The sequence below is a fragment of the Mirounga leonina genome, unplaced genomic scaffold (genome assembly GCF_011800145.1).
Source record: "Mirounga leonina isolate KUSES-001 unplaced genomic scaffold, KU_Mleo_1.0 Mir_151, whole genome shotgun sequence".
Classification (NCBI taxonomy): domain Eukaryota; kingdom Metazoa; phylum Chordata; class Mammalia; order Carnivora; family Phocidae; genus Mirounga; species Mirounga leonina.
The window spans coordinates 56,605,893-56,632,958 of record NW_023270377.1 but is presented as its reverse complement, the minus strand read 5'-3'; the positions used below and the strand labels follow the sequence as shown (position 1 = coordinate 56,632,958).

At 40.1% G+C, this 27,066-nt stretch overlaps 1 protein-coding gene across 6 annotated transcripts in view; it reads right to left on the bottom strand.

The window, feature by feature from the left end:
- Positions 1 to 27,066, bottom strand: part of CHN1 (chimerin 1) — a 225,180-nt gene that overhangs the window by 14,172 nt on the left and 183,942 nt on the right. For all 6 annotated transcript variants that reach the window (XM_035007713.1, XM_035007715.1, XM_035007716.1 and 3 more), the window contains one exon: positions 9,720 to 9,804. In XM_035007713.1, the coding sequence (XP_034863604.1) occupies positions 9,720 to 9,804 (85 nt within the window). The remainder of the gene's footprint in view (positions 1 to 9,719; positions 9,805 to 27,066) is intronic.

Below are 27,066 nucleotides of genomic sequence, written 5' to 3'. Positions count from 1 at the left end.
AACATTATCATCACTAAAGAATAGCAGTTGCTTCCTTGAATACAGAAATGGGCTTCCAGAGCACAGAGCTTGATCTATACTATGGGAGGAAATGGCCCAACAGCATTCTGTATACTTAGACAATGTCCAAATGACTACATCACCCAGACCCCCAATTCCTCTTTATATGTCTATTAGCTACAGATAAAATTTCTGATTCAATCATAAGGCATATCAATGGCAAAATGTCCACGTAAAAGACCTTGTTTCCCCTGAACATTTTAACGTTTCCAAAACTTCTGTAACTTTGAATTAGCTCTATCATCTATTAGCTGTGCGATTTCGAGTGAGTTACCTTTCCTGTGCCTCAGTTATGTAAAATAGGAATAATAATAGTATTTATTATCTATCCATTATGTTCATGTGAGGCTTTAATATTAATATATGCAATTTCTTATGTGTAGTAGGTTAGAAGTGTTTACCAGGACTATGCTGTTGTCATTATCAAGAAGAAACTTTTTTTTTTTTTTAAGACTTTATTTATTTATTTGACAGAGAGAGAACAAGTAGGCAGAGGGAGAGGGAGAAGCAGGCTCCCCGCCGAGCAGGGAGCCCGATGCGGGGCTCGATCCCAGGACCCTGGGATCATGACCTGAGCCGAAGGCAGCTGCTTAACCACCTGAGCCACCCAGGGGCCCCAAAAGAAACTTTTGAGAGGCCTTTTCTATGCAGCACCCCAGGGTCCATTACATGGTATTGTCCTAATCAGCTTACGGGCAGAAGCTAGGTGGAACTCTGAGCCAGTTGTTTGTCACATGTGAATGTGACAGGACCTTGATGACTGGGGCTATAGCTGCTTCCTCATCTTTACTGTTCTAATACATTTCATTTACATAAAAGTGTCTCCAAATAGGTACTTCATTTTTCTTGGCTTTTACCAAATCTAGGGAGTTTTCAGCCACTTGTTTTTCAAATATTTTTTCGGCCTCTATCCTTTTCTGGGGGTCCAACAACACAAATGTTAAATCTTTGGCTATTCTGCTACAGGTCTCTGAGGCTCAGGTCACTTTTCAAAATTTACTTTCTTTCTCTTGTTTGAGTTGGATAATGTCTATTGATCTATCTTCAGGTTCACCAATTCCTTCCTTTGTCACCTCCATTCTGCTATTGAGCCCATCGGTCTGGTGACTTTATTGTTAATAAAATTTTCAGTTCTAAAATTTCTGCTTATTTTTTTTTAAAGATTTTATTTATTTATTTGAGAGAGAGAGAATGAGAGAGAGCGAGTACATGAGAGGGGGGAGGGTCAGAGGGAGAAGCAGACTCCCCGCCGAGCAGGGAGCCCGATGTGGGACTTGATCCAGGGACTCCAGGATCACGACCTGAGCCGAAGGCAGTCGCCTAACCAACTGAGCCACCCAGGCACCCTCTGCTTATTTTTATCTTCATTTTCTAATTCCTATTTTTCATTTGTCTCAAGAGTGTTTATAATTGCTTGCTGGAGCAGTATTATGGTAGCTGCTTTCCTTGTCTGAGAATTCTAGCATCTAGGTCATGTCAGTATCGGCACCTGTTGATCGTCTTTTCTCGTCTGAGTTGAGATTTTCCTGCTTCTCAGTATGAAGTATAATTTTGAATTGAATCGTGGATATTTTTGAGTGTTACAAGAAGACTCTGGCTCCTATTGAAAATTTCCCTTTTAGCCGGCAGTTAACCTGTTGAGATTTAGAATGCACGTCCTAGTTCACCTCTGTAGGCCATGGTGATATCAACCTAGTTTACATATCAACCTAGTTTACAAAGCCTTTGTAGTGCTACTGCAGTGCTCTTCTGCCCACCCTACTTGTATGTTACCCAAATGGCAGGACTGTACCCCACTTTTTTTTTTTTTTTTTAAGATATTTTTCAACAGAGAGAGAGCGAGAGAGGGAACACAAGCATGGGGAGCGGGAGAGGGAGAAGCAGGCTTCCCGCGGAGCAGGGAGCCCGATGCGGGGCTCGATCCCAGGACCCTGGGACCATGAGCCGAAGGCCGACGCTTAATCAACTGAGCCACCCAGGCGCCCTGTACCCCACATCCTGGAGAAGGAGAGGACCACCTCCTAGTTACTGCAGGGTGAGGATGGAAGCCAGGGTTTGCCCAGAAACCCGGTTGAGAAGGAATGCCGAGCCGCATGGTACTATAGGGTACAAGTGAAAGACAAGTTAATGCTCCTGGTCTCAACGGCCCCATTACTGCAGGTCAGCAGGAAGACAGGGCTCCACCCAGACTTGGGCTGAGAGGGTGCTTTTTCTATTACGTGGTAGGGATGGAAGTCCAGGTGCCACCCACAGGCTCAGCCAGGAGGGATACCACTTTCTTCCTGTGAGACAGTGCGGAATGACAGGGCTCCGCTCACTCCCAGGGCAGAGGCGCACCCTGGGGACTACAGGGTGGGGCGAAACCGGGTTCTGCCCATAGACTGTGGCGGCGGCGGCAGCATTGTGCCTTGTTCGTGACGCTCACCTGGAGGACAGCAGGAAGGATGGAACGGTTTGGCTGGCTGGGCTACATTTTCCCAGGGCTTTGGCTAGGAAGAGCAGGCTTTTCTGTGGATTATGTTTTTGTCTGTGCTTGTTGGCACTGATGGGTTGTGGGCTTCTCCCGTGCCCAGGCTGGGGGTACATGGGAGGGAGGAAAAAAGCCAACCCCCAACCACCAGGCAACTTGCTGCTGGGTTCCTTGGGTTGGCCTGCCTGCTTTTCTCCATTTTCAGAGTCTTCTCATAGTTGACGTATAGATTTTGTACAGGGTCTTTTGTTACTAATATTGTGAAGAATAAAATGAAACCTATTTATTCATCTCATCCAGAACCAGAAGAACTCCTACACAGTATTTTAAATGTATAAAAGCAAAGCTTCATAATTTCAAATTAACGTGTCTCATACTTTAAGTGTATACAAAGAAGTGACAGATCCAGTTGGAAAGGGCTGTTGGTGACAGCCTATCCCAGTGCCTTTACCTTACAGACAGAGGCAATAAAGCTCCAAGAGGCTAAATGACTTGTTCAGATTACTCAGCCAGAAAGTGCTAGAACTGTGATGTAGCCTTGGCCTCCAGATTCCCAGCTTGTGCTCTTCCCACCAAGTGATGCATGCCACTCTTCACTAGCAGTATATCACATACTCTGAGTTATGGTTTTCAGCCCTGAAGATGAATTTGCTAGTTTCAGCCTCTTATTCAGTAATGTTTATTGTACCCATTATTTGTTGTATATTCTTGAGTTTAAAAGACATTGCTATATTTTACTGTTTTATATATATATGATTTGGCAAGGACTTTTTTTATATCTGTGTACTTTTATTTTTTTGTTTTTATTTTAATTCCAGTTAACATACAGTATGAGTTTCATATGTACAATGTAGTGATTCAACACTTCCATACGTGACCCTGTGCTCATCACAAGTGTCCTCCCTTATCCCCATCACCTACTTCACCCATCCGCCCACCAAACTCCCCTCTGGTGACCATCAGTTTGTTCTCTATTGGTAACAATCTGTTTCTTGGTTTGTCTCTCTCTTTTCTTCCCCTTGGCTCGTTTATTTCCTAAATTCCACATATGAGTGAAATCATTGGCAAGGACCTTTAAAAAGCAGTGATAGAAGCTACCCATTATATTCTTGTTTTTGTCATATTCTTTCCCTATGTATAAATTCCATATGGAAAACCACTACAAAGCAAACCAGTAAAATTTTGACACATAATCAAAACCTGTGAATGGCACTAGTGGTCTGATATTAATACTAACTTTTTTACTTTCAATAATTGCAGTTACCTACCACTTTAAATATTAGGCTCCTAGGATTATTTGTGACTCAGTGAAAAGTGGGTAAAGTGATGACTGAGCTCAGATTTAGGAATTAAGGAAGATGGAAATGTTTTCTAAACTGATATTCTTCCATTTGAATAAGATTGAACTATGGGACAACATATTCTGCTCAATTTTAGAAATAAATTTTTGGCAGCATTGGATATGAAGTCCTTCAGACAAAGGATAGGGCAAAGTCATAAAAATAAAGCATCTTTATACCCTTAAGTTCACGGTGCAATATACCAGCTCTGAGCTCACTCTGAAAATCGCTCCTGCAGGGACTAGCCATACATCAATATTTCAGCTTGCCATTAAGACTTTATTTGGTTTTCATACTTATTTATTATCATCATATAACTCCTCTATCGTTCCATTTCTCCCAAGGAAGCTCTATACTATAAACAACAACAAAAGTCCACAGAAGATCATTTCATTTGTTGCATCTCTTGGTTTAGTAGGTTATTTTTATGCTACAATTGAACCACATTTCCCCCTCCTAATCCTTCAAGTTAATAAGCATGGACTAAACCGTATGAAAGGAAACATGAAAAAGCTCAAATCGCATTTTATTCTGTCCTTTATTAATGTTTCTATTACTTAAACTACTGACTTTAAGCTACTCTCAGATTTCAGATTTCCTGGGGCTTGATTTCCCTAAAAAACATGTTTCATATCTAGAAAGCCCAAAAATCTATCTTTTGGAAAAAAGGTGGTATTATTTACATTTTATTGATTAAGCCTTTAAGGGGTAATTTTTTTTTTTTAAGATTTATTTATTTATTTATTAGAAAGAGAGAGAGCATGGGGGCGGGGGGAGGTCAGAGGGAGAAGCAGACTCCCCGCCAAGCAGGGAGCCCGATATGGGACTCGATCCCGGGACTCCAGGATCATGACCTGAGCTGAAGGCAGTCGCTTAACCAACTGAGCCACCCAGGCGCCCTTAAGGGGTAATGTTAATGTGTGTTTTGAAAGAAAAGATAATTGCTTATTCTTTGAGTGTTCATATTTTATTTATTTTTTTAAAAGATTTTTTTTAAAAAAGATTTTATTTATTTATTTGAGAGAATGAGAGAGAGAGAGCATGAGAGGGAGAGGGTCAGAGGGAGAAGCAGACTCCCTGCCGAGCAGAGAGCCCGATGCGGGACTCAATCCCGGGACTCCAGGATCATGACCTGAGCCGAAGGCAGTCGCTTAACCAACTGAGCCACCCAGGCGCCCTAAAAGATTTTTTTTTAAGTACTCTCTATACCCAACGTGGGGCTTGGACTCACAACCCCGAGATCAAGAGTCACATGCTCTACCAACCACGCCAGCCAGGTGCCCCATGAGTGTTCATATTTTAAATAATTGTGAATGAAAGTTTTATTCTAAAACATGTACCTTAGATGTCCCCCCTCCCTGAATCCCCATCCAGGAAAAGTGGGAATAGCCCAATTCTAATATGTATCAGAAGTCATTACTTTCATAAGCAAAATTAAAAAGAGTAACTTGTTCTTTGGGATATTTATGAAAATACTGCTACATGAAACTTCTAAGCAAGTCTAATCAATTTTTCACTGGTAATTTATAAGGACACCTGGGTGGCTCGGTTGGTTAAGCATGTGGCTCTTGGGTTCGGCTCAGGTCATGATCTCAGGGTAGTGAGACTAAGCCCTGTGTGGGGCTCTGTGCTCAGCACCGAGTCTGCTCGAGATTCTCCCTCCCTCTCCTTCCCCCTCTGCACCACCCCCCATGCTCGCTCGCTCTCTCAGATAAATGAATAAATATGATCTTTAACCAAAAAAAGGACAAACATAACTTTTTAGGTACAATCAAAGCAGTAATTAAAATATTACTTCCACTCCTTCTCTTCAACCTAAAAAAGCTAAGACCTTGTATACTTTAAGCAATGAATATGCTTTTATTATTAGGAAAAAACTGCTCCCGTTCCCGTGTGTGTGTGTGTGTGTGTGTGTAAGTAACAGCAATGCTAATGACACACTGGAAAAAGAGTCACTTGAATGGCCAATACCAAATGGATGTGTGATTTACAATTATTATCTGGCTTAATTCTTAGACTATTCTGGCAAGGCTAACCTGAAAACAACTCCGGAATGCTGGTGGAATAATGGTCTTTTTGATGGGAGGGGTGTTTGGCAGTCTCCATGATTATATAACAATAGGTTATTTTAACTTACAAACTTACATTTCGTAGAGAAAGGACAAATAGTTTGGGGAAACTATTTTGTCTGAATGAGGCTCCTCTGAACTTTGCTGTTAAAAACTACCTGTTGTGCTCATAAATATTTTGGTCAGAGCCCCACTCCCGAGCTGTAGTTCCATGCCCCCCTGCACCCTCCTTGTACTCTTTCAAGCAGTTTCGAGGGAGGGAGACGTTGGTAGATGAAGAGGATGTGTCATGCCTGCTCCGGAATCTGGTGGCTGGTGTCACAAAGGCCGCGTCCGCACTGACTGGCCCTCCGTGGCCCCTTTTGGTGGCAGCGAGCTTAGCAGCTGGCCTAGAGCTTGCGGGGCGGAAGGGACAGCTTGCCTCTTACTAGCTGGATTCCGTCTGCTTCCGACAGTAACTCTGCCAGCCTGGTGACTGGAACACCACCCAACACTTCACATGATGTTTAACAACAAAAAGTAGAGGGGGTGGGGAGATACAAAACTGAGGCTTGTGGGAAACGCTCCCTGAAAAATTCCTGACGAGCTCTCTTCTGCCTTGGTGGATTTTGAAACAAGACGGCAGAACGAAGCAAGCTGTCTTAGGATCAACAGCAGATAAACACATCTCCTCTCTGGTAGGCAGCTAGCCTGCCCTCTGCCTTTGGAAGTAGGATGCTGAGTGGCTAGTGGCTAGTGCGCTTAGTTCCCTAGCGGTGCGGGGACAAATGACCACAAACTCAGTGGCTTACAACATTAGGAGTTGATGCCCTAGTTCTGGGGCACAGAAGTCCAAAATCAGTTTCCCTAGGTGGCCATCAAGGTGCTAGCAGGCCCGTGCCCCTTCTGGAGGCACCAGGGGAGGATGTGTTCCTCTTCCCCCTTTTCCAGCTTCTAGAGGCTGCCCGCCTTCCTCGGCTCCTGGCCCCTTCCTCCCTCTCCAAAGCCAGTGGTATAGCATCTCCTCCCTTTTCTGACCCCTGCTTCTGTCCCTTTTTTTTTTTTTTTTCAGACTCTGCCTCTTTCTTGTAGGGACCCCCGTGACTGTGATTATACTGGGTCCACCCCAATAATCGAAGGTAATCTCCCCATCTCAAACCCTTAACTTTAATCACACAGTCCCTTTTGCCATTAAAGGTAACATATTCACAGGTTCCAGGGATTAGCAAGTGGACTTCTTTAGGGAGCCCATTGTTCAACCTACCACAGTTCTCTCTCTTTATAGTCTTAATTCTTCGCGTTCTGTTTTAAAGTGGAAGGCTCAAAGGTCAGGATGAGCCATTTCAGATCTAAGTATTCGTTGTCAGAGAAAACAGAACTAATTCAAATGCCAACCTTCACATTTAAAAAAATGAGTTGACTTGTCCTTATACATTAATGTGGTTCAAATCACATAGAATATAATGCTTTTACGGACAAGGCATAAAAATGAAAAATTTCAAGGCTTTTCTTTCAATTCCTGCACAGTTGTGCAACAAGCTGTGGAGGCAATGAAGGCGGATAGCTGTGGGAGGGGACAAATCACTTTCTCTTTCCTTTTCCCTCATATTATTACTATCATAAAGGTTCCAAAGCATTTCTTTCAAACGTGATTTGGGATTGTAGCATATTGTCAAAGATTATCCATACCCGTACCAATTCTCTGCTAACATAGCAAACTCAGAACTCTTATGTAGATGGGCTTCATATTTCAAAACTTAAGTGATACACATCATTACTCCAGTAAAAGAAAAGCTTTTAAGTTAGTGACACAAAGTGTTTAAGAAACTGTTGCAAGGTCTTGGCCGGTCTGGCTGTGTCATAAAGGCAAAACATGCTGATTGAGACCCACATTCCTTAAGCAGGTGATCTGTGCTCTGGAAAGAGCACCCCATTTACCTTTGAAAACCCACAGTGTAGATGGTCTTAACATTACTTTACCAGTACTTGAGGTTCTAGTGTGTTCCCCTCCAGTTCAAAGGCTTACGCCCACAGCCTTCTTAATCTCATCCTGACTCGGTAACCACCAGCTGGGGACTGACAAGATTATCCTCATTTATTCTCCGGACAGAGACTTGCAAATGGGTTTGTCATCCCTCTAGGATGATGGAGGAGTCAGACTGACAATCTGAGCTGAGACACTCTTTGATAGATACCTCTGCACGGTTCAAAGTCAACACATGGGGAATTCTTATCCCTGTGTGTGACAGGGAGGTCCTTGAATGGATTGGGCTAATGATGTATGCCTGGAACCTTATCATGCCTTAGTGATGCTAAGGGAATAATAACTGAAAGAAGGACTTGGAACATTAATGTGCAATTCATATTGTACCTTTTAAAAAAAATGCAGTTTAGAAGTAAGAAAAATCAGACCCTAGAAATTTCTGCACATAATGGGCAACAAAAATATTCCGCTAAAAATCATGCCATGGAGTGGGGCGTAGGGGCACCTGGGTGGCTCAGTCCATTGAGTGACTCTTGATTTCAACTCAGGTCATGATCTCAGGGTCATAAGCTCGAGCCCCGTGTCAGACTCTGCACTTGGCGGGCATAGAGTCTGCTTGAAATTCTGTCTCCCTCCACTCCTCCCCAGATAAATAAATCAAAATCTTAAAAAAAAGAAAATCATGCTGCAGGGGTCTTCTGGGGAAGATGGCAGAGCAGGAGGGTCCTTATAGTACACTTAGTGCGATGAGCACTTCGGAATGTGTAGAATTGCTGAATCACTATACTGTACACCTGAAACTATAGGATACGTGTATGCTAATTATACTAGAATTAAAAATTTTTTAAAATCATGCCACAAAAGAAATGTGGGTTTTTAGCGATAAACTTGAATTACTCCAGTTACCATTTTGAAATATTTTACTTTTAGTATACATTTTTAAGTGTTAAGCTCCATGCTAAGAGACATGTAAGAATGTATTTTTTAGGTTTACAATTTAAATAGCAGAAAGAAATGTCTTTGACCAAACACTGTAATTTAAATGTTTATTTTTAAGCCTACGTCAGAATTTAGAGTAGCTTGAATAAATGGCTAGTTTTTGGTATAGTTGTTTTAGACAAATGAATTTCACATGATACGAATAACTTATTTTCATAAAGCATTTCAATAAATCCCAGAGTTGGTTATTTCTTTATATGTAAATCTTCAAAGTTTCTAAATTTATAATCTAAAACTACTATGGTCGTATTTTATAAAAAGGATTTGGCATATTCAAGAATTCAAAATGTCACAAACAAAATATTACTGACTAAGTGGTTTTTCAGAATTTGGTAACCATCTTTGAAGATAAATTCACAGATTTTTAAAGCTTCAATTTGATTTTGCAAAAAATGTAGTAAGGACAATCCAGCTTAACAAGTTATCTTTAAAATTCAGTTTCCAAGGCAACAATCATAGGTCCCTGTACACTGCTTTAAAAAAATCATTTTTATAAATTTAGTTACTGTAACATCAAAGGCAAGAGTTAAATATAACTGCCTTACTTTTATCTCCTTTTATCAGACTTTTTGAACAGGCCGACTTCTTTCTTTTTAATGGACTAATACCAGATCCCTAGTCTGCTGCCCACTAAGTACAAGAAGGTTAAGGGCAGATAAACTGCCAATTTCCAAAGTGGCTGTCTGTGAATCTAGCCTACTGCATGTGTGTTAAGGGCAAACCAGGATCCAGCCCATTGTATATGCATAACAGCAAATCTTATAACTTATTCCTTCTAACTTCATAACTCAATAAAGCAAAAAGGGAAGAGCTCTTACCTGCACATTTCACTCCCTGAGCAATGAGACCCCACATGAAGTTGGCACAGTATTCACACCAGTGTGGCCCTCTGAATGTATGGACCTGAAAAAGAGTAGTGAGTGACAGAGTGGCCAGAGGGGAAAACACACGGACGAGGAGATTGTTTTCTGTCAAAGCACTGAAATACAAACCATAGTTAGTACCGAAGAGGCGCGGTATGGCTACATTTAGAAAAACCTTGGTTGAGTGGAACTGACAAGCAGTTAAAATTTCTGCCAGAGCTCGATTTCCTCTGTTTCATAAATGGTGATACATCAAACCAATATTCTGTGATTTACTTTGCAAAACAATTTCTACAGTGGTTTTCCAACTCGTCCCCTCCAGCTGTAAGCCTCATCTCTGAGTTACATAAATACTGGCATTTTCTGAGTGCTATGGCATGGAGGAGGAGAAGGAGTGGCGAAGGGTATGTCTGGGTCCCGTCAGGATTTTGTTGGATGACCTACCTTCTGTGACCACAGATGGTGAAGGTGATACTTGGTGACTGGTCACAAGTGAATCATCAGAAAGGGCCAATTTCTGTTCAAAACCATTTGATACTTAATGTGTTAGTTCAGGGAATGAATATATTTTAGAAACTGCAGAAGCTACAGTTAATCAGAAACCCTATTTGAGTGTAGTAATTATGCATGAATCATTCCAGCCTCAAAAACGTTTTACTGCATTTGATTCCTTTATCCCTAAGAAAGGAATCCCCAAAGAGAGGATTCAAACACTAAGATACCTCTAGACTTTTCTGTATAGGAAAGAGAAGCCATTCTAGCTTAACTCAGATGAAAAAGTATTACTAGAAAAGAGAAGCAAGGAATCCAAACCCCAATATTAAAGAAAAAAAGAAAAAATCTGGAATATTATCATACTTTGAGACTTCTAAGGAAAAAAAAAAAATTTCTGAGCAAATATTGGCTGAAAACACACCCAAGAAATAAAAAGGGAGAGGGAACCAGGAAGTCACTGATCTGTGTATCAAGGTACATTTACCTGAGAAAATTTCTTATATGTATGATTTCCTCCTGCAGAAAACAGTCAGAGTGAAAATCACAAAGTGTGGCGGTTTGGCTCCAACATAAATATCTGCCAAAACAGCTACTGCAAATAATGAAATTCGCCATTAAGATGGTCATTTTTGCTACTGTTCTTTTTATGTATCAAATAGGTAAATGATTTTTAAGATAATATATAACTTATTTTTTCAAACTTAAGATGCTATTGAACACAAGACTTATAATGAACGTAAGATGCATATACTCCATTTAGAAAAACCAAGCCAAGTAAATTATGACAAACCATTGATTATAAGAGAAATCCCAATTCCAGAGATGTTAAAATGAAAAAAGAAACAACAACCCATATTACTAAGATCAATGAGAAAAGGTATGTCAGGATTCAGAATACTAATACTGGCTAAATAAGGCTGTCATGGATAACCTGGTGTTGGTTCCTTCCAAGGAGGTATGTGCTTGTGACTCTGGTCACTGCCAAGGGAGCTTGAGTACAAAATGTGTTGATTTTGAAAAGAAGGCCATAATCTCTTCTGTGTCTTCTATGGAAAAGCATCAGGAATGCAGACACAGTTGCTTCCGGATTGTTATTGATGCTCAGTGCCTGTAAATTGAAAGCATTTCCTAGAGTTTCTAAAGCAGAGCCCAGATCAACATTCAGATAGTCTGTGATGTCTTTGTGTTTGTGTTCCCCTGAGTGAATAAAACTGGATAAAGTATGCAGTCTTGCTTTGCTTTGAGGGGAATGAGTGAAACAAGCGCTGACTTGTATAAAAAAAAGTTATGTAATCATGAAATAGCTATAGAAGCATGACGTTAGTTTTAGGGAACGTCTTTGGGATACCCGCTGGCTCAGATGGTGCCAGATCTCGGATACTCCAGTATCCCTTGACTTGGTGAGGTTAATAGGAATGGACTAGAAGCATAGACTAGGAAGTAAGTCCCAGTCTTGTACCTGCCAGGTATCTCATGATAAAGGATCTTAAAGTTCCATGTGGGAGAGCAAAAACAGAGTAGATGATGTGAGGTAACTTACAACCGGGCTCGTGGCAGACAGCACTTCGTACTGAGAGGTTATGACAGAACCAAGTCCCTGCCCTGCCTTCCAAACAGCAGCAGTGAGTGTGGCATCTGGGAAATCTTGGGACGTTTCTTCATCTGACAAATAAGGAAGGATTTGAACGGTCCGAGCAGGCTGGCGCTCTGACTGAAGCATCACATGTGAGATCAGAATGCAATCTCTAGGAAATGGTTATTTATACATTTCCCTCTTGGACGGTGCTTTATAAAGGTGTCCGGAGCCATGTGGGACTGCTGCGTGGTTTTCTCTTTGTTTAAACCACTTGGAAGGTAGCTTATACAGCTCTCCAGGAAACGGTTCTAGAAAGGGGACTGAAGCACCGGAAGCTTACTAAATGTCTACTTGTGTAACAGGGTTTAACTGGATTCCCTTTTGAATCTTCATAATTCATAATTCTTAAATTTTGTTTTGTGACCTCTATGGCTCGACAATGGACTCTATTTGTAAAAATGGAATATTGTAGCCTTTTTTGTCTTTTTTTATTCCCCTAGAGGACATCAAAACAGAGACTTCATTCAGTGGTCATTTTTATTCATGCATGAGCATTTTTTAGGTAATGACAAACACAAAGAGATAAAAAGGATGCTGGCTCAAGGAATTCACTGTAGGTTTCTCCCATTAAATACAGTGTGAAAATGCTCCAGAGAAAGTGCCTGAGAAGTGCATGGGAAGGTGGGGGAGGGGCACTGTGCAGGCTTAAGATGCACCCCAAGAGATGGGTCAGCCAGGTGACCTGTGGGGCAGGACTGGGGTGTATGTGTGTTGGAGGGGGTGCATTAGGAAAATTCCTTGATTGTTCCAAGGAAATCAAAAGTTCGTGGCTTGAGCCAAACAGTGGGATGTTTAGAGAGTCATAAGGAAGTTCAGCATGGGCACAGGTGGCGATGACCACATGGCAAGAGCCAAGAGAGACAGACAGGGCCTCTCTTTTCCATGCCTACAGATTCATACTTTGCCCAATGAACAATGCAGGGCCACTGAAGATTTTTAAGGTGAGTGACACAGGCAGGCAAGGCTGGCGGAAGACAGATTAGGTAGGAGGTTATGTATGGCAGGAGTCCAGGTAACAGATGGTGTGGGCTGGAACTCAGGCAGCGGTGACGGAGGAAGGGGTAAAGGAGTTATGTAGGAGGCAGAATCAACAGGCCTTGGTAACCAACTGAATCCGAGGCACAGGAGAGGGGAAGAGCGCATCAGCAGGGGGAACAAAAGCAGAACAGGTTTCGAAGTGAGGAGGGAGGGGAATGGCAGATTGCAGACTTCTGGGAAAGAGTGGGTAACTAATGGAGTAAAGTTCCTGAAGATGGCAAATGGAGACAGGATCCAGGGCAGAGGGATTAGCTTTGAGTAAGAGCATTATTTTCCCCATTCCCTGAGTTGGAAAAAGGGAAGGAGGGGAGCAGATGGCTATCAGGAGTCATGGGGCCTGGAGGCCAGAAGGCTAAGGGAATTCACTATCTAGAGTCTCTGCATTACGATGGAAGTTCAGGTACTAAGCAAATGAGGAGTTTGCGGGAAAGGGGGGGATAGGAACTGGAACTGGCCAGAGATTCAGAGAAGGGATGCTGGACGTGAAAGCAAGTTTCTTTCTGGGATGACACTAAAGTCACACACTAAATGTCAAGTGCATTAAAGAAAAAGTAAATACTTTTTTATTTTTATTTAAGATTTTATTTATTTGAGAGAGAGAGAGAGAGAAACAGCATGACAGGGGAGAGGGTCAGAGGGAGAAGCAGGCTTCCTGATGAGCCGGGAGCCTGATGCGGGACTTGATCCCAGGACTCTGGGATCATGACCTGAGCCGAAGGCAGTTGTTTAACCAACTGAGCCATCCAGGTGCCCCAACAAATACTTTATAAAAGTGCTTTATCTGAATGTTTTATTTTATGTGCAGTTTTACATAATCCGTGATGTTTATATCATATATTTTACCAATTCAGAAAAAGATATCTTTAAAAATTAATCACACAAATCATGCAACTTCAAGCAGGACAACTGGAGAGCTGTTCCTTCCAGCACGATGGAAATAGGGTGCTGTTCCTGCACACAAAGCTCTAGGGCATGGATACCCGCAGATCATTCTGTTTAATAGATATGGGTATATTCTGAGTACCTGTCTTTAAAATGACTAAATCAGAATGTAATGCGCATTCAAAATATAATAACTAAAAGGTCAAAAGTTGCACTTTAGGGAATTTTTCTGCTTAGGAGGATTCTGGGGTGGAATGTGGAAGACAACAGGCTTGGAGCAGTTCTCAAGGGGTCCAGGGGTCCAGGGCTTGGCCTGAGGCCCCACATTATAACAGTTGGCAACTTTTGCCTGGAATGCCCTATAACATAGTAGAGACCTTCTTAGGGGGCAGCCGCTGGTCAGCATTTGGGGTTCAGAATTACTGATGTCTTTACAACAAAAACAACTGGCGGATAATCATTAGTGACATTTTCCATAGGATTTTAATTCTAAATGGGTCCAGATTTTTTATGTTTTCAAAAGTTTGTGTTTTACTTTTCCTGTTTCTTATTCTCCAAGGCTGTCATGTCAGCTCTTTGTCCTTCTTCCGTACTCCCTTGTCCCTTTTCCCACTCACTGATTCTCAGATCCAGATGAGGTCATCTCAGAGAACTTGCTAGCACTGGATGTAAATCAAGAACATATGTCATCTATATTCCTTTTGAAGGCCTTTTAAAAGAAAAACACAAACTTCTGGCTTCTTGTCTGTGTTTCTTATAGTTGAGGCTGATGGGTAGTGAGGACAGTGGTCTTCAGATGAATGAGGTGTTAGTAGTATCTTACTTAATTCTATGACATCCACTAATCTTTAGTTAGTGTTTCTTACAGTCTGTTTCTGCTGTTTCCTGTGTGACCTTAGTGACCTATGCTGGCTTTATAAGGTGGGAAACTGACCAGCACTATTTCTTCCTTAGAGTTTATCTGAACAAATCACTTGATCAATTTACCCCCCCCCCCCAAAAAAAAGGGATCCCTTTGGGGAGGGTGTTTTGGTAAGATAATCCAAGAGAGCAAGCAGCTTCAGTGTGTAACATTATCAGGGAGGTCAAGGATGGTCCTGAGAAAAGCAACCTTGTAAATTGGCCACAGGTTTTTTTCTAGGCCACCTCCAAACCTCTGGTACATCTTGACAAATGAAAGCGACAGAGTACACAGCATGAATTATACCTTCATGAACAAAGGGCACTGCAACTAGTTTTAAGGTCCTTTTTTACAACTGGAAAGAAGACAGCTTTATTACCATGACATTTGAGATTGCTTTCCACCTGTGAACAACTCCCTTCATGTTAACATCACGGACATCACTGAGGAACAGAGATGAAAGACTGAGTTACTTAACAGATCCCAAAAGTCTATCACAGAGAAGGCGCTGGTCAGAACCAGGCTGAGGACACACAGGGAGGGAAGTGAATGGGTTAGTGAGGGGCCCTTGTGGCAAAGGCTGAGGGCCACATGTCTCCCGGGCACTGACCTGGGTAAACACCGAAGCTCTTCGCCACTGGGCCTACTGTGATATCGCCCCAAACCCTGGCTTCTGTAAGCCAGAACATCTTCTCATCATGCTTCTGACATTCCCATCTTCAGTTTGAATGTCAGTAATAAAAGGAGAGGAAAATAAATCTATGCGTTGGGAAGAGAAAATTTCAGCCTATCCTCATTGTCCCTTCCAAGCCATAACACTCCCTCTAGAAATAAGCATGAATGCAAACAGCCAAGGAGCATGTCTGCAAAGCCTGCTGCAAATGTAAACTACACTGGAGGCGATAAAAACATTCGGGGAGGGGCGCCTGGGGGGCTCAGTCAGATAAGCATTTGCCTCTTGATCTCAGCTCAGGTCTTGACCTCAGGGTTGTGAGTTCAAGCCCGTGTTGGGCTCCACGCCCAGCATGGAGCCTACTTAAAACACACACGCACACGGACACACACACATTTGGGGAAATGAAATTTTGCTTTGGGGGAAGAGGACTGACATTTGGGAGGCTCTGGTGAGTCAGCTCTGCAGCCTGGTACTGGGTGATGATCCAAATCAAAACGAAAAGCAATGTAGGTAGAGAGGCAGCTGGGCAGGAAAGGTTTTTGCTCCTTTTTTCTCCCCGTTTTTATCTTTCGGGCAACCAGAATGTACTCTTATGTAACAATTTTAGTCTCACCAAGATGCCTTAATTGCGATCCCAAATATTTGAAATTTAGAATGTTGGGCCTGATTTGCCACCTCAGTTAATGTAGTTTGCTTTATACTATTAAGTCATGAGCAAAGAATGCATAATGTTGGCTATGATCATTAGCAACAACAAATATATAAAATTGTGTAGGGGTTCCCTACAAAAAGCAGTGGGGAGCAGGTACTCAAAATAGTATCTTTAGTATCAAGGCAATACCGTCTTGTCCTTTTATTAGTTAAATCCAGTCAAAATGACTCGACTAGTGTCTTCAGAATTCTTGAAGATCTCTGACGGTGAGGCCTGGCTACGGTTAAGGCCCCAGCACTGACCGCACTGACCTCCCGTTAGCTGTCCTACGCTTCTTGTCCTGACAGAAGGAATGTGTACTGTAGTGCCCACAGCAGGGAAGGGGGAAGGAGTGCACAAAACACCTGCAGAAATAGTGCCTGGAACTGAAGGGGGGCACACCCGTCGCCCCATGTGGTGCCCCCAGCAGGCCGAATGGGGCACTGCATGGAGGCCTGGGACCACGGGGGAAGGGGCCCAGCTGTGAACAGCTTCTCCAGCTCCCTGCTATCGAGGAGGACGGTGCAGGGGAAGGCTCGCGGGGGCTCTGTGAGGCTACACTTAACCTCACAATAGTTAACACAGTCAGAAGTACCCTTTTGGAGAGGATGACAAATGACAGAAAATCAGTGACCGAAGGTTTCAAAGATGAAAAAACTGTGAGATACCACAGAAGTCTGCAAGACCTACATTGGCCAGACCATTAATAAATGCTGTCTCCTTGAATATGAAAAATAACAGTAGGAAAATGCTGGTTTAATAACTGCCAGACTTTAATACTAGTCTTAATTAGTCGGGCAACTATTAGGGCAATATAATAAGGTAGTTCTTCCACATACAAAATATTATAAAAATGGTTTTTATTGATTGGTATATAAAATGACACCTTAAGTAAACATGTACAGACAAATAAGGGATTCTTACCAATTCCACACTCATACAGTCTATTTCCTCCAATTCTATGCAGGCCTTATTCAGAGAGTTTACATTTCTTTATGGCTTGCTTCATGATCCACCTTTCTCTACCCCACCTCCCAAATGAACACTATCTCAGTGAGGGAGAAATATCTCTAAAACTACAGCTGAGTTAACTGTGGTGTAGACCAAGTGAACTTAGAATCACACACAACCATATTCATGCTAGAACACACACGCGCAGTTTCTTGGGTCTGTGTTCTGTTCTCAGCTGCCAGAGTAGCTCCTAACACAGCCATCAATTTGAAACCTAGGAATCAGGCAGTAGTTTCAAAGTTCAAGAACTCTGAAACAGCAAAGTTTTCCAGGGATTCCATTTATTTATTTACTTTTATTAAGTTACAAGGTACAGACTGTATAGTAAATAATATAAAAATAGATATGAAAAAATAAAACCAGTAATTTAAAAATACTTTGTTTCAAAATATGAGTGTTTAAAGTACTAGAAAACCCATGATTTTAATGTTTAGACTTAAGTTTCAGAAGCAAATTTCTTCCCCCCTCTCCCCCCCATAGGAGCTTTAATGAGAACTTTACCTTTAAACTGAATCATGGTTAAAGTTTAACACTGTCAAATGCCATAACCTGAAACATTTCATGTTGAAAGTTTAGTTTTATTACTTGGATTAATAAGTTTGCTTTCAAGTGTCAGTCATAAAAAATCAACACAGTGAATCAGTACTTCAAAATATCAATCTCCTAAAGTTGTGTTATGAAGGTATGATAGGAAAATGAATGAATCATACTTGGATGTGCAATAAAAACCACTGTACAATCCATAGCTGATTGACAGATAATCTCTATACACACATTATAGCCAGGTAAACTGAATACCAAGAGACAACCCTCAGACCAGTCCACATAATCTTATGATCCACAATTCCTTGAAGGCAGTATTGTACTAATGTATAGTTCCACATAACCAGGTTTCAATTTCTCTTTGGCTTAGTTGTGAGAATGTCATCTGAAGTTTACTGTTAGCATACATTATGAATGGAAGTGTTTCTATAATATACCAGGAAAAAGGTTAGAATAAAATGCACAAGAAATTATTAAACTACGTAGCTAAAACCCTTTTTAAAGCTCTAGCGAAAGAGATTCAGATTTTCTCTACTTTCTTCTATTTCACTGATTACTGCTCTTATCTTTAATATTTCCTTCCATTACTTGGTTTAATTACATCTTTTTCTAGTTTTAGGTGGAAGCTTAACTCATTGATTTAAGACTTTCTTTCCTAAAATAAGCATTTAGTGGTAAAGATTTCACCATAAGCACTATTTTAGCTGTATTCCACAAATTTTGATATGTTGGTAGTTTTCTTCAGTTCAAAGTATTTTCTGATGTCTTCTTTAATCCACGAGTTATTTAGCAGTAAGTTGTTTAATTTCTAAATGTGTGGGAAATTTTTCAGGCATGTGTTATTTTGAATTTAATTCTGTTGTGGTACAAGGATATGCTTTGTATGATTTCAGTCCATTTACATTTACTGACACTTGTTTTCTGGGCCAGAATACTGTCTATCTTGGTTAATGTTCCATGTTCACTTGAATAGTACATGCGTTCTGTTGCTGAGTAGAATACTTCTATAAATATCAGTTAGGCCAAACTGGTTGACACTGTTGTTCAAGTCTTCCATCTCATTATTAATGTTCTATTTGTCCGTTCTGTCACTGAGAAACAAATGTGGACATCTCCATCAACAATTGCAGATCTATTTCACTTTTTAGTTGTTGCTTTATGTATTTTGAACCTGTTATTAGGTGAATATAAATTTTAAATTATGTTCTCTTGATGAATTTTACTTCGCTACTCCCATTAATATTCCTTGTTCTGAAAACCACTATATTTTATATATATATATATATATATATAGCCACTCTATTTTCCTTTGAATTGTCGTCTCCATGGCATATCTTTTTCTTTGGACTTCTCTGGGTCTTTATATTTAAAGTGGGTTTCTGTGGATAGCATATAGTTGGATCTTTCTTTTTTTTTCCAATCTGACAACCTTTGCCTTTTAGTGGAGTGTTTGGGTCGTTTCCATTTAAGGTAACTATCAATATGATTGGGTTTAAAATCTATCATCTTGGTTTTGTTTTCTATATACTTTGTTTGCTCTTTTGTTCCTTTTTCTCTCTTCTTCCATACTTTTGAATAAATTGCATATTTTTATGAATCCCTTTTGTCTATTAGCTTATAACTATACCACTTCATGTATATAAGAATCTTATGACAGTATGCTTCCTTCACCCTGTACATTATGCTAGCGTTGTCATATACTTGTATAAACTATGTAATATTACTATTTTTTTTGCTTTAGTCAGTTAAATATTCACTATAATGAAAGAAAAAAACATTTTTTTTAAAGATTTTTTATTTATTTATTTGACAGAGAGAGACATAGCGAGAGAGGGAACACAAGCAGGGGAAATGGGAGAGGGAGAAGCAGGCTTCCCGCTGAGCAGGGAGCCCGATGCGGGACTTGATCCCAGGACTCTGGGATCATGGCCTGAGCTGAAGGCAGACGCTTAACGACTGAGCCACCCAGGAGCCCAGAAAAAAACATCTTTTAGACTTATCCACGTGTTTACCATTTCTGGCATTCTTTATTCTTTTGTATAGATCTAAATTTCCATCTGGTATTATTTTCCTTTTGTCTGGAGAACTTCCTTTAACATTCTTGTAGTATAGGTCTCCTGGTGATGAATTCACTCAGCTTTTTTTTGTTTAAAAAAAAAAAACATTTTGTCTTCATTTTTGAAAGGCTTTTTTTTAGTTGTCATTGAGTACTTTGAAGATGTCACTCTGTTGTCTTGCATAGTTTCTGATGAGAACTCTGTTGTATTTTTCATCTCTATGTAAAATGTATTCTCTTCCCCTTCTCCCCCTCTGCCTTTTAAAAAACTTTCTACAATGTGTGAGTGTACCAGTGACAAAGAAAAATAATTTGTTTCTTCCTTTGACATATTTTCCTTACACTGAAATAAACTTTATAGATGTTAATAAAGAAAACTGTAAAAATCAATTCTCTTTTAAAAAAAAATGTACATTGTGTTTCTGTGCATGAGTGTGCACATTTAAGATCCTATAAAGCCATAAAATTATAAACACATTCCGAAGCTGGAATATGAAAATAAAATTCAAGAGAAATAATTTCTGGATCCTAAATATGTCCTCTACACATTCTGATGTCATATGTGAGGGATGAACAACTTCCTTCCAGGCTGAGGTAAAGTACCACTTTAGGAATAAAATTTTTCTTTCCCATAACCTGGTTTTCTCCTCTCTGGCTACTCCTAAGATTTTCTCTTTAGTACTGGTTTTTAGCCATTTGATTATGATATGCCATATATATCTTCATATATATATATTATATATATATATTTTTCTATTTGTAGCTCATTATACTTCTTGGATCTGTGGGTTTTCATCAAAATTACAAATTTTTGGATCATTAGATCTTCAAATAATTGTACTGTTCCTTGGCCCCTCACCATTGCTCCTTCTGACTCCAATTACACTTCTAAGCTAGATTGCTTGATATGGTCCCCCACTGGTCACTGATGCTATGTTAATTTTTTTTTTTTTTTAACCTTTCTGCCCTTCATTTTGGATGTTTTCTATAGTTGTGTCTTCTGGTTCACAAATCTTTCCTTCTTTGATGCCTAATATGCCATTAATATTACGCAATGTATTTTTCATTACTTTCTAAGATTTTAAAGATTTTATTTTTAAATAATCTCTACACCCAACATGGGGCTCACAATCCTGAGATCATGCTCCACTGACTGACCCAGCCAGGTGCCCCCATTTCAGATATATTTTCAATCTCTCTCTAGAGATTCCACTTAGGTTATTTCAAATAGCTTCAATTTCTTTCCTCACTGCAGCATTTAGTCTATTGCTAATTTAGTCATGCTACCAAGATGATATCCTTTTGAGGACTTTTAAACAATGCCTCAATATATTATCACATTTTTCTACTCCTACTGGAGGGCAAAAACTATTCTCAACCCTGAGTGAATTTCAGTAATTGTTCAGCCTATTGCTTTCTGGTGTGTGTGCTTTTTTTTTTTAATAGGCTCCATTCATGCATACATAGATAAGTACTTGCTCTAAGAGTCAAGAAGACCACTGTGCACATCCCCAGAGCTCTGTGTACAGCTCCGTCCCCACAGGGACACTGCCCTACAAATTTTAGCTGCTTTGCCTCATCAAACTCCAATCTATGTCTTCAACTCAGCTAGACCAATGGATTCTCTTTAGATTCTCCCTCCATGTGTTGTGGCCAAGAACCTGCCTCCAAGCAGTAAATGAAAACAATCTTAAGACTCCTCTTATTGTATTCCTTTTTTCCAGGTATCACAGTACTGTACTACCTGTTCAATATCTGAGTGTGGTTTTATATATATTTTTTTCTGGTTAATTGTTTAAGATGGAAAGGTAAATCTAGTTCCTCCATCATGGCTAGAAGTGGAAGTTCAGATTATATTCTTATTTCTAAAACTGATCTTTCAGGTGAGCTTGAATCTAGGACTTCTGGGCTTTAGTTTCTACATGTGCAAAATTAATCAGTAATTCTCAGTATCCCTTATAGAGGCTGAACTTCTTGAGGATTCTTATGTCATCATGCTCTATGAACATGTCTCTCCTAGAAAAGTGTTACATTGACACTGTTGTATTCAGTAGGTTGTATACTAGGATCTTGAATTAGTGACATCATTTTGTCATTTAATATTGTGGGCATTTATTTTTTTAGCTACACAGAATAAATGTCTTCTCGTTGGGTACCAATTTTCAATTCATATGAATTTTATGGAACTGACCCCATCCCCAGTTCCAGGAGAGAGTATATGACCTTGCTCTAAGCCAAACAGCACATTCCATTCTCCTGCCTAGGAGTTGAGTTACTGGTTCAGAGATGGGCATATAAGATAATTGGGCAAATGCCTGCCAGGCCCAGACTTTTTTGTTCAGTCTCATTTTGAGCTGACTAGAATCAGAGACTATTTAGAGCTGGAGCCTCTGCAGGCCATCTTGTCACCCAGAGGAAGGCTGCAAATGAAGACAGAGCTAGAAGATAGGGTTCTGGTGCCATTTTAAGCCCCTTAGGCAAAGGATACCAACCACCGGCAGACTTTTCCTATGTGAGCCAATAAATTCCCTTTTTACCTTAGCAAGCATGAGCTGGGCTTTCTGACACTTGCGATGGAAAGTCTTCAACTGTTCCATCAAATGGTAAATATCAATCATGGGTTCCAAAGAGAGTTTTAAAAAGACACACTGAAGCAATGTGGTTCAAATGTGGAGTAATGAACTATACTAGCGACCATCAAAACAAAATCGCATGCTTCCTAGAGATGGACCTTTTCTTTATGAACATGGGTACTATGCAAGCTCATTAGGCAGAGCCACGAGCAGTGATCTGGGTGTGGCACATATAAGGCTAGAGCTCCAGACAAAGGGAGTTCTATAAATGGGAAAGAGTGAACATGCTGGGACTGATTTGGGCAAATCCATTCACATAACTAGCCAAAACATGTCATTTCTCATACAACAGACTGAAGGATATCACCTAATACAACAAGAGTCGTCAGACATCCATGACCTAAAAATGAATATATTCTTTTGTTTTAATACTTTTTTTACATAATACTTAAAAAATGCACCCAGCTCTATTTTTGCTCCCCAAAGAATATAAAAATATTTTTTAAATGAGTAGTTGATGATGTTCCTTGGAAGTGTAACATCACTGGGCTATTTCCCTTCCTTTCTAGCTTTCCCTATTTTGCAACCAGAAGAATGTTAAGATAATTTAAGAAGAGGGGTTAAAAAACCTGAAAAAACAAAAACACTACTGGTATGAGCTTTATTAGAAAAATATTTTGTAGTGGTCTCTCAGATGCTAGCAGTACTTGATAAAATATTTAAGAAAGAAAAATCAATATTTTTGTGTATTCTCTTCACTTAAAAAAATTTTTTTCCTAGACCTATATTCCACTTATGCCTGTATCTCTACTCTCTGTCCCTTGGGTTCTTTAATGAAGGCAATTATATTTTTGTATAATGTACTATTACATAAGAATAATGAATGCTGCCTAATGCTGACTGTAAGTGTACTGAGATATAGCGAACTTGGCAATATGGACAGTAACTGGGTAAGAGGTTATGTACATATTCTTCAGTCATATGCTTTCACTATCTTATTAAAGCCATGATAAACTTCACTCCTAAGAAAGACTTTCCTCCGAGGAATGGTGACATGGTAGGTCACAAAGAAGATGAAGTAGGACAGTGTAATTTGTGAATTAAACAAGGTTTAAAAATTAGAGATCTAAAATATTACAATAGGTATGCTATTAGATTACAAAATAAGCAATTAATACAATTAAGCCTCAATTGAGTAGGGATATATGATACAAGTGACTACAAAAAATTGCCTTTAACATACCAGTGTGTCCCTAACGTGTGAAAAACTCATCCTTGAAGGTGCGATTATTATGTGGACACATAAAGTATTAAAAGAACTGTGGTAGAGGTGACATATTATGTGGAAGGGGTGTTCTTCCTATGGGCTTATATCCTTATCTTGTTATTGCAATGGGAGTCACATGCCAGGCCGATTCTCTACTTTGAGATAAATTTTGGAGATGGCATTTATTTTTAAATTGAAGAATAACCGACATACGATGTTGTATCAGTTCTAGGTATACAACATAGTGATTCGGTATTTGTATATATTAAAGTCTAGTTGCCATCTGCCACTATACAAAATTGTGACAAGACTATTGGCTAAATTTCCTGTGTGGCACAGTTCATCCCCATGTCTCATTTATACCTGGAAGACTGTACCTCTTAACTGCCTTTACCTATTTTGTTCATCCTCGCCACTGCTCTACCCTGTAGCAATCCTCAGCTTGTTCTTTGTATCTATGAGTTTGCTTCAGTTCCATTTGTTCATTTAACTTTATTTTTTGATGTCTGATCTTCTTTGTGACTTTTAGAAAATCTCATTGTTGACTGGCCTCAGAACTAGAGCTTTCTACCTCCGAGAGGACAGCCTCTGTCTCTTGGCAATCTGTTCCCCGAGTTTTTCTTTGGCCTCCTTCATTCTCTTGGCCAAGTTTAGCATGTTCTGTAGCCTCTTCCTTATTTTTCCTAGTATGCTGTTTCTTCAGAGCAGTATGCCAACATTTGTGTGGTAGAACACATGCAGTAACAAGACACAGAATTGTGGGTGCTTCGGTTCTAGGTCTCTTACCTTCTTTGTTTAGGGGCTTTCTCACAACATACTGGCGGACACCATCATCTTCTGAGAGACTGAAAAGTTTGTGGATTCTGCTAGCTCTTTTGGACCCCAGGTGACGAGGCACGGTAGTATCAGTGAGTCCAGGAATATCCTTTTTTTTTTTTTTTTTTTTAAACAATGACCAAGTTGAGAACACTGAGATTGGCGTCCACAATGCAACCCCAAACAGATCTGCACTCTTTCTCCAGTCCTCCTCGGTTTGTAGCAGGAACGGTCCTTGCTCAGCAGCAGGTGGGCACAGCCATGGATCAAGACACCCTGCTTCACGGGGAAGCCTTGTTTGTCATTGCCACTGATTCTTCCTGTTCACCCAGAGCATCAGCAGCCAGTAACTGAGAAAGAAAAGTTCAGCTTCATCCTAAAACAGCCTACTGCTTCTGAGGTGCCATGGAAAAGAGCTGTTTTGATTTTAAATTCCATATATAATGAAATCATATAGTATGTGTTTCTCTGACTGACTTAGCATAACACCCTCTAGGTTCACCCATGTTATTGCCAATGGCAAGATTTCATTTTTTTATGGCTAATATTCTATTTCTCACACACACACACACACACACACACACACACACACACACACACCCCCCACCCCACATCTTCTTTAGCCATCTATTTTTTGGTAGATATTTAGGTTGCTTCCGTATCTTCGCTATTGTAAAGATTGCTGCATGCATCACGGGATGAATAGGTCTTTCTGAATTAGTGTTTTCATTTTCTTTGGATAAGTACCTAGAAGTGGAAATACTGAATTGTACAGCAGTTCTGTTTTTAATCTTTTGAGGAAACTCCATAGTGTTTACCAATATGGTTACATCAATTTACATTCCCACAAACAGTGCACAAGGGTTCCTTTTTCTCCACATCCTCGCCAACACTTTTTTATCTTATTGATTCTAGCCATCCTGACAGGTGTGAGGTGATACCAAATTTTCTAAAACATCAGGATGATTATAAATGCGAGAAATAATCAATACAATGTTAGATGTAGTTGTTTGTCAGAGGGTCTCACATTAGGATATTGGTTGGGAATAAGAATCAGAATCAGTTCTGGTAAGAAAGCCCAGATGTTTAAAAGTGACAATCCTAGGAGCGCCTGAGTGGCTCAGTCAGTTGGGTGTCTGACTCTTGATTTCAGCTCAGGTCATGATCTCAGGCTCATGAGATGAATGGGAGTCCCATGTTGGGCTCTGTGCTGAGCATGGAACCTGTTTGGATTTCTCTCTCCCTCCCTCTGCCCCTCCCCTCACTCGTGTACGTGCACTGTCTCTCTCTCAAAAAAAAAAGTGACAACCCTATATTTTAATTTCAAGGCTGGCCTGAGGTTCTCTTTTATTTGCTTTTTAATTAAATAAAACAAATAGTGCACTATTGACAGTCTCCTAGTGAGAAAGACAAACTTCCAAATCTCTCCAAATTTTAAAACTGCATAAGCAAAAATAGACAATTGGGACTACATTTAATGATAAATCTTCTGCATAGCAAAGGAGACAATCAGCAGAGTGGAAAGGCAACCTATTGCTAGATCATAAGGTAGTTTTTAATTTTTTGAGGAACCTCCATACTGTTTTTCATAATGGCTATATCTATTTACATTCACAGCAGCAATGTACAGGGGTTCCTTTCTCCACATCCTCACCAACACTGGCCATCTTTTGCCTTATTTATACTAGCCATTCTAACAGGTGTGAGGTGACATCGTGGTTTTGATTTGCCTTTCCCTGATCATTTGTGATGTTGAGCATCTTTCCACTGACCTATTGGCCATTTGTGTATCTTTTGAGAAATGACTATTCTCAGGTCCTTTGCCTGTTTTTATTTATTTGACAGAAAGAGACCCAGCAAGAGAGGGAACACAAGCAGTGGGAGAGGGAGAAGCAGGCTTCCCCTTGAGGAGGGAGCCCGATGTGGGCTCAATCCCAGGACGCTGGGATCATGACCTGAGCTGAAGGCAGACGCTTAACGAGTGAGCCACCCAGGCGTCCCACCTTTGCCTGTTTTTAAATCAGGCTGCTTTTTGCTAGTGAGTTGTATGAGTTCCTTATATATTTTGGATACTAACCCCTTATCAGATATATGGCTTGCAAATATCTTCTCCCATGCCATAGATTGCATTTTCATTCCATCAAGTATTTCCTTTGTTGTGAAGAAGCTTTTTAGTTTGATGCAATCCCACTTGTCTATTTTTGTTTTGGTTCCCTGTGCTTTTACTGTCCTATCTGAAAAAATCACTGCCCGCACCAATGTTTTTTCCTGTTTTCTACTAGTAGTTTTATGGTTTCAGGTCTTATATTTAAGTCTTTAATCCATTTTGAGTTGATTGTTGTATATGGCGTGAAATAAGGGACCAATTTCTTCTCCTTTTTTTTTTTTTTTGGCATATAGATATCCAGTTTTCCCAACATCATTTATTAAAGAAACTATCCTGTTTCTATTTAGTGTACTTGGCACCCTCGTTGAAGATCAGTTGACTGAAGACACATGGATTTATTTCTGGGCTTTCTGTTTGTTTCATTAGTTTATATGTCTGTTTTTATGCCAGTGCTATCCTGTTTTGATTACTGTAGCTTTGTAATATATTTTGAAATCAGAAAGTACGGATGCCTCCAGCTTTGTTCTTGCTCAAGACTGCTTTGGTCTTTTGTGGTTCCATGTGAATTTTAGGATTGCTTTTTCTGTTAAGAATGCCATTGCGATTATGA